Source organism: Kogia breviceps, chromosome 19, assembly GCF_026419965.1.
Source record: "Kogia breviceps isolate mKogBre1 chromosome 19, mKogBre1 haplotype 1, whole genome shotgun sequence".
Taxonomy (NCBI): domain Eukaryota; kingdom Metazoa; phylum Chordata; class Mammalia; order Artiodactyla; family Physeteridae; genus Kogia; species Kogia breviceps.
This window is the reverse complement of record NC_081328.1, coordinates 22990687-22997199: the sequence shown is the minus strand read 5'-3', so window position 1 is coordinate 22997199 and position 6513 is coordinate 22990687. Positions and strand designations below refer to the sequence as shown.

The 6513-nt window shown below is 39.1% G+C and overlaps 1 protein-coding gene across 6 annotated transcripts in view; it reads left to right on the top strand.

Moving 5' to 3' along the window:
* The first annotated feature begins 23 nt into the window (after positions 1–23).
* RPS6KB1 (ribosomal protein S6 kinase B1) overlaps positions 24–6513 on the top strand; it is a 44652-nt gene continuing 38162 nt past the window's right edge. For 5 of the 6 annotated variants that reach the window (XR_010838260.1, XR_010838261.1, XM_059047733.2 and 2 more), the window contains exon 1: positions 24–299. Coding sequence is in view for 3 of the 6 variants with exons in the window: in XM_059047733.2 (XP_058903716.1) it covers positions 159–299 (141 nt within the window). In the remaining 3 variants the exon portion in view is untranslated. Of the gene's footprint in view, positions 300–818; positions 877–6513 lie in introns of those variants that run through there. The other variant, XM_059047732.2, reaches the window with a different exon arrangement.

The following is a 6513-nucleotide window of genomic DNA, read 5'->3' as shown; positions in this document are numbered from 1 at the left end:
CGCATGTTCATTGCCCACGGTTCGGCTTCAAAGAGTCCTGTACGCATGCTCCAGAGCTGAACTTGAGGAGCCAGTCTAGGGCCTAGGCGCAGACGCACTGAGCCCAAGCAGCCGGTGATGGCGGCAGCTGCGGTGGTGGCTGCGGCGGGTCCGGGCCCATGAGGCGACGACGGAGGCGGGACGGCTTTTACCCAGCGCCGGACTTCCGAGACAGGGAAGCTGAGGACATGGCAGGAGTGTTTGACATAGACCTGGACCAGCCAGAGGACGCGGGCTCTGAGGATGAGCTGGAGGAGGGGGTGAGGCCCGGGGTCCCGGGGGGCCCGAGGTGACAGTGCCGGGGCGGCGGCCCGCGCCCTGGAAGCGCGGCGCGTCCGAGAGCGCGGAGACCCAGGGGGGCGCGAGCAGTCTACAGGAGGAGCCGAGGCGCTGCACGGCCAGAAGCGAGGGGGCGGGTGGTGCGGACCTGGCCGTAGGTGCGAGGCTGCTGCGGCGCTTGCAGGTGCGGCTTGTGCCCTTATAGCCCCAGACCGGCGCAGCTGGGAGCAGTCTGTTTGTGGAGGGAACGAGGAAGGGCGCGTGGTCGATTCCTGGAGCTACTGGACTTGAGTGTGCGGGGCGCGAGTGTTGGGGAGGGGGGACTGCGCTTGCTGGGTGGCCCATAAGTGCAGGTGAAATGTGGAAGGGGTTTCCCTAAGTATTCCATCTTCAGACCTACCACAACCACTTCTCTCGGCCTGTCGCTTCTCTCCTAGGAAGCGCTCAGCTGTTAGAAGTGACAGCTGAAAACTTCTGTCGGGAGTAGCGCTGCCGCTGCTGTTACAGCCACCAGGAGTTTTATTTCGGGAGCAAGGGGGCTCTGCTGCATCTTCCAGGGTTTGTCTGTTTGCTTTTTTTTAAAAAAAACCCCTTCCGTGTGACCTTTTTTTTTTAAAGCATTTATAACGACACACGGCATTTGTAACTTACTTTTACCCCAGTTCACAATGTCTACATTTTTTCAAAATACTTGATGTAATTTTGGGGTGGAAAAAAACCAGCGTTGACAGCTGTGATTTGGCTTGCCAAAAATAAATTGGTTGCACTGAGACTTGTGAATGGTGGTGTGAAGGCCTTTCTTGCTGTAATTTAGGGTGTTAAATTTAGAATTGTTTTTCTTAATGCATAGCTTGGTTTTACCTTTGCTGCCTTAGTAGTTTGTTATTCTTTATTCAAGATTCTTTTCTCAAGATAAATTTATTGAAAAATCACAGGTTGTACCTGACGTTCAGAAATGGTGTTGTCATGCTAAATCACTGATTCTGGGTAAATGAGCATCAATGATAACCTCACGGTGATTTAGTTTCTAAATTCCATTGCCTAGATGAGTACGTGGGTTAATGACTGATGTCAGATGTTTGTTCTAACTACAGAAGGAGCTTCCCTTTCATTTCCTCAGCCTGTTTTCCTCCTTTGGCAAGTAAGTTGTTGCCTGCTTGTTGACCAAAGATTGAGATGCTACATATAAAGAATTTTGAACACTTTAAGAAACTAAGTGAGCTAAAGTAATACTGCCCTTTTCATAATCAAAGGAGTCTAAATCAAAATCAGACAGTTTGGAAGGTGGGTGTTGAGATGTGTACTTTTTGATTGCATATGGAATTCCAGTTAGCCTCTTAATGGAACATGTGATAACACTGAATACAATTTGAAGCAAACATAAGATTACTTTCATTACAAATAACATACTCATCGATTATATTGGCCCCATATGGCAGTGGCTTTGGAGCAGAGCAGGGGAGAAAATGATAGGAAGGGTATTTTATAAAATCTTCATCAGTTGAACTTACAGAATTTCCAGACCATGGTTTTATTAGGAGTTGGAAGTAAAATATTATATTAAGATTCCTGTTATGAACTGGGACCTCTCCTGGACATTTGTTTTGCTGGGTACAAGCAAATAGGATTTTGAAAATTTTGAACGGGTGTGGAAGAGGCCAGAGAAGTTGTTGGGAATAAGAAAGAGAAAGAAATGTGGCCACCACCCTGGGGGAGACGAGCTTTGGGGAAAGAGCAAAGGTAATTAAAGAGGATTTTGAGGAAGAGCCTTCAGCAAAATGTATCTTACTTAGCAGTGCTTTTGGAGTTGAAAATGTTTCTTTTGAGTGTGTTATTCTAAGAGGTGCAAGCTGGACAAGCAAAAAGAATTGGGGTGGGATTGGGTTGGCCACCCAAGGAGATTCAGTGACATCCAGGTTTCTCTAAAGTAAGATTTAAAATTCTGAAAAATGAGAGAAATTTAGATTCTTGGAAAGTCTAACCACTGTGAATTTATAATTATATAATTAATATTCTGGCTATATGTGAATTTATATCCAAGCTTTTTAAACATTAGTGCATATCGGAGTAGCCTCACTTCTTCATTTTATAGTAAGGAAACTGAGGCATTGGCCAGAGAGATGATTGCCCAAGACCACAGAGATAACAGGTGGTAGTATTTTCTTGACTCAATTCAGCAAGCTTCATTGCATAGCTTCTTCATTGCATTTACTAGTTTTGTTTGTAATGTACCTGTTTGTGGTTTGTCAAAGTGAGTTCTGATCCCTCCAGCCATGCTCACTGACTGTGTGATCTAGAATAAATTGCTTAATCTCCCTGACACTTTTTTCTTCTCTGTTAAATGAAGCTTACACACGATAAAGTATATAAAGTACTCTCAAAATATCCTGGCACATTATGTAGTTAGCTAGTTTATGGAAATATAGCTTGTCAGTGTTAACTTATTGCCAAGGAACCAATCATTCAAATTTACCCTCATCTATGCCTAGAGACTTAATAATAAATACAGTTATACTAGAGGTGCTGCATTTTGAGAACTGTAGTTTGTTTGTTTGTTTCCTTTTTGTCATTGGTCCTATTTAGAGATATATACCTTTTTAGGTATGTTACACTGAGTGAATCTGTATTAGTAAATATATGTTTTTACATAGCATAGTTAATTCTTCAGTGAGTAAAAGATGAGGAGATTTAATACATTTTAAATACTGTAATAAAACCAGTGGGTGAAAGGGTTTTTTTGTTTGTTTTTCTGTTTCATTGGTGATAATATAATTTGGGAACAGAGTTGAAACTAAGGGAAAGTTTTCCTCTAGAGATTTTCATTAGATTATGAAAATGTTGGAAATGTCTGTTTTCTGTGGAGACACAGGTTAAAAGAGTAGTAGATAATTGTGAATGCAACTTTAAAAAATCCTTAATTTTTTTAAAAATAAATTTTATTTATTTATTTATTTTTGGCTCTGTTGGGTCTTCCTTGCTGGGCGCGGGCTTTCTGTAGTTGTGGCGAGCAGGGGCTACTCTCCATTGCGGTGCACAGGCTTCTCATTGTTGTGGCTTCTCTTGTTGCGGAGCACAGGCTCTAGGCATGCGGGCTTCAGTAGTTGTGGCACGTGGGCTCAGTAGTTGTGGCGCATGGGCTTAGTTGCTCCACGGCATGTGGGATCTTCCCGGACCAGGGCTCAAACCTGTGTTCCCTGCACTGGCAGGCAGATTCTTAACCACTGTGCCACCAAGGGAGCCCCCCAAATCCTTAATTTTTACTCTACTAATTCAAAATTTAAAATAGTCACAGCAGCTTAGTAGTACCACGAATTTCAGATTGTGATATTAAAGTTTTATAGAGCAAAAAGTTTTAAAAATTTTAGTGTTTTGAAAAACAGTGCTATATATTCAATAGATAATATGTATTCACATATTCACGATTGTAAATATCTCATTATCAATGTTTATCTTGCATTTTAATAGATACCTACCTTTAAGTATTTTTAAATAGCCCAAGATTTGGGGCCAGGTTTACTCCTTTTTCCCAATGTATCTGAATTACTGAATCTTATTTTATAAGGAAATATCTGTGAACAGCCAGGAAAGTAGATAAATGATTTAATGAATGTTTAGATTAAGGATATTTTTCACCCATTCTGTAACAATTTATTTAAGTTTTTATGAAATGTGCTCTCTTTAATTGGGACTTAAGGCATATTAACTTGAATTTATATACAATTTTAATTTAAAACTTTGTGAATAGTCTTTCTGATGCGCTAGTTTGAAACAGTGTATCTTGTATAGTACCTTAGATGAGGAGGATTCTACTTTGTCAATCATAGTGGCACACACAAAAAAACATTGGATGGGTCATAAAGCTTAAGGCAGAAAAAAAAATCTGAATAAAGTTTCCTGCGAAGGAAAATTGTCAGTATGCCCTATATGGTAGCTTGATGTTTCTGGTGTAAGACTTCTAAAGATAACATTGAGTAGTAGAAAAGAATTGTGCCTCAAAATGCTTCTGCTCCAGAAGGTAACGGTAGGTAGTTACAAGCGCAGATGCAGGTGGTAAGACAGGCCTGGCTGCCTCCGGAAATGAAACATAGCCACAGGGCATATCTTTCTAGGTGGCTTCAAAGTCATATTTCAGTGTTAACTACTCTGTGGTCTTTAATTTACAATTAAGTAAAGCGAATATTTTTTTAAAAAACCCACAATTACATATTATCAGTTTTATAGAAGTTAGCCTTTTGTCTTTAAAGTGAAGTCATCATAGGTGATTGTATGAAGCACCAAGAACCAAAAAAAAAAACCCCTTTAACCATAACCACCGCTATCTGCCCCTCCCCACACACAGAAGAAACTGTATCAAGTTGAAACTGCAAGAAATTTTTCCCCTTGATACTGCCCCCTCCATTTGCCTAGGTCTAATCATGAAACATACATCCTTGGTGTTAGACTTCATCCTGACTTGTTTACACTGTGAGCAAGTTCTGACTAAAAGACTTGTATTTTGAGGGGTCATTTGAACATCCATTGTGTAAGAATACTGTCAGTTTTCTTTGTGTGTCTTGACTGTGTGCTGGTATCTTTGAAGAAAAATGAGTTCACTTAAATATTTTTTGAATTCTAAAATTTTTAATAAAAACTTCTAATTTTTTAGAGCCTACTTTGTTAGGATTAACCACATTTATCATTTCACCAGTTGATGTTCATTTGAGTTGTTTCAATTTTTTGGCTATTGTGAATAACGCTTCTATGAACCTTTGTGCCTAAGTCTTTGTGGAACATGTATTTTCATTTCTCTTGGGTAGATACCAAGGAGTAGATTTGCTGGATCATGTGGTAAGTCCATGTTTAATTTTTGAAGAAACTGCCAAACTGTTTTCCAAAGTGGTTATACCATTTTACATTGCTGCCAGCAGTGTATGAGGGTTCCAGTTTCTCTACATCGTTGCCAAACTTGTTATTTTTTGTCTTTTTAATTATAGCTATCCTAGTTGATATGAAGTGGTATCTCAGTATAGTTTTGGCTTGCCCTTCCCTAATGGCTAATGATGTTGAACATACTTTCATGTGACTATTGGCCATTTATATGTTATCTTTGCAGAAATGCCTATTCAGATCCTAACCTATTTTTTAAAAATTTGGTTATTTATTTTTTTATTATTGAGTTGTAGAAGTTCTTTGTATGTTCTTATTCTGTGGACTTTCTTTTCACTTCATAATATCTTTTGAAGTGCAGAAGTTTTAAATTTTGAGTAAATTCACTTTATTGACTTTTTTCATTACTCTTTTGTGCCCTTTGTGTTCTGTCTTAAGTCATTGCCTACCCCAAGATTGTGAGGATTTACTCCCTCCTAGATTTCTTCTAAGAATTCTATAGTTTTAGTTCTTACATTCAGGTCTGTGATCCATTTTGATGTATGGTGTGAAGATAGGGGTCCAAAGTAAATCTTTGCATGTGGATATCTGATTGTGCCAACACCATTTATTGAAAGACTGTCTCCCATTGAATTTTCTTGGCATCTTTGTAAAAAATCAGTTGACCATAAATGGAAGGGTTTATTTCTGGGCTCTCAATTCTATTTCATTGATCTATATTTCTTTCCTCATGCGGGTACCACACTGTGTTAATTGCTGTTGCTTTGTAGTACATTTTGAAATCAGGATGTGTCAGTCCCCCAACTTTGTTTTCCTTTTTCAAGACTATTTTGGGCCCCTTGTGTTTCTGAGTGAATTTTAGGATTAGCTTGTCAATTTCTGCAAGAAAGGAACCTGGGATTTTTATAGGATTGAGTTGACTCAGTAGACCAATTTATTTAGTATTGCCATCTTAACAATGTTAAGTCATCTGATCCATGAACATGGAATGTCTTCTGACTTATGTAGGTCTTTTAAAATTTCTTTCAGTAATGTTTTGGAGTTATCAAATATACAAGGCTTGCACTTCTTTTGTTAATTTTTTTTCTAAGTATTTTATTCTTATTGATGCAACTGTGAATGGAGTTATCTTAATTTCATTTTTGAATTGTTCATTGCTAGTGTACAGAAGGTTAATTAAGTTTTGCACTTATTTATACTATGGTCAGAATAAATGTTTGGCCAGCCTGACTCCTCACAATTTGAGAGTGTTGCTTAATTGTTTTGCTTTGATCAGCCATATCATACACTACAATATCTTGGACTGGTTGTGGTTACTTTAGGCTTAGG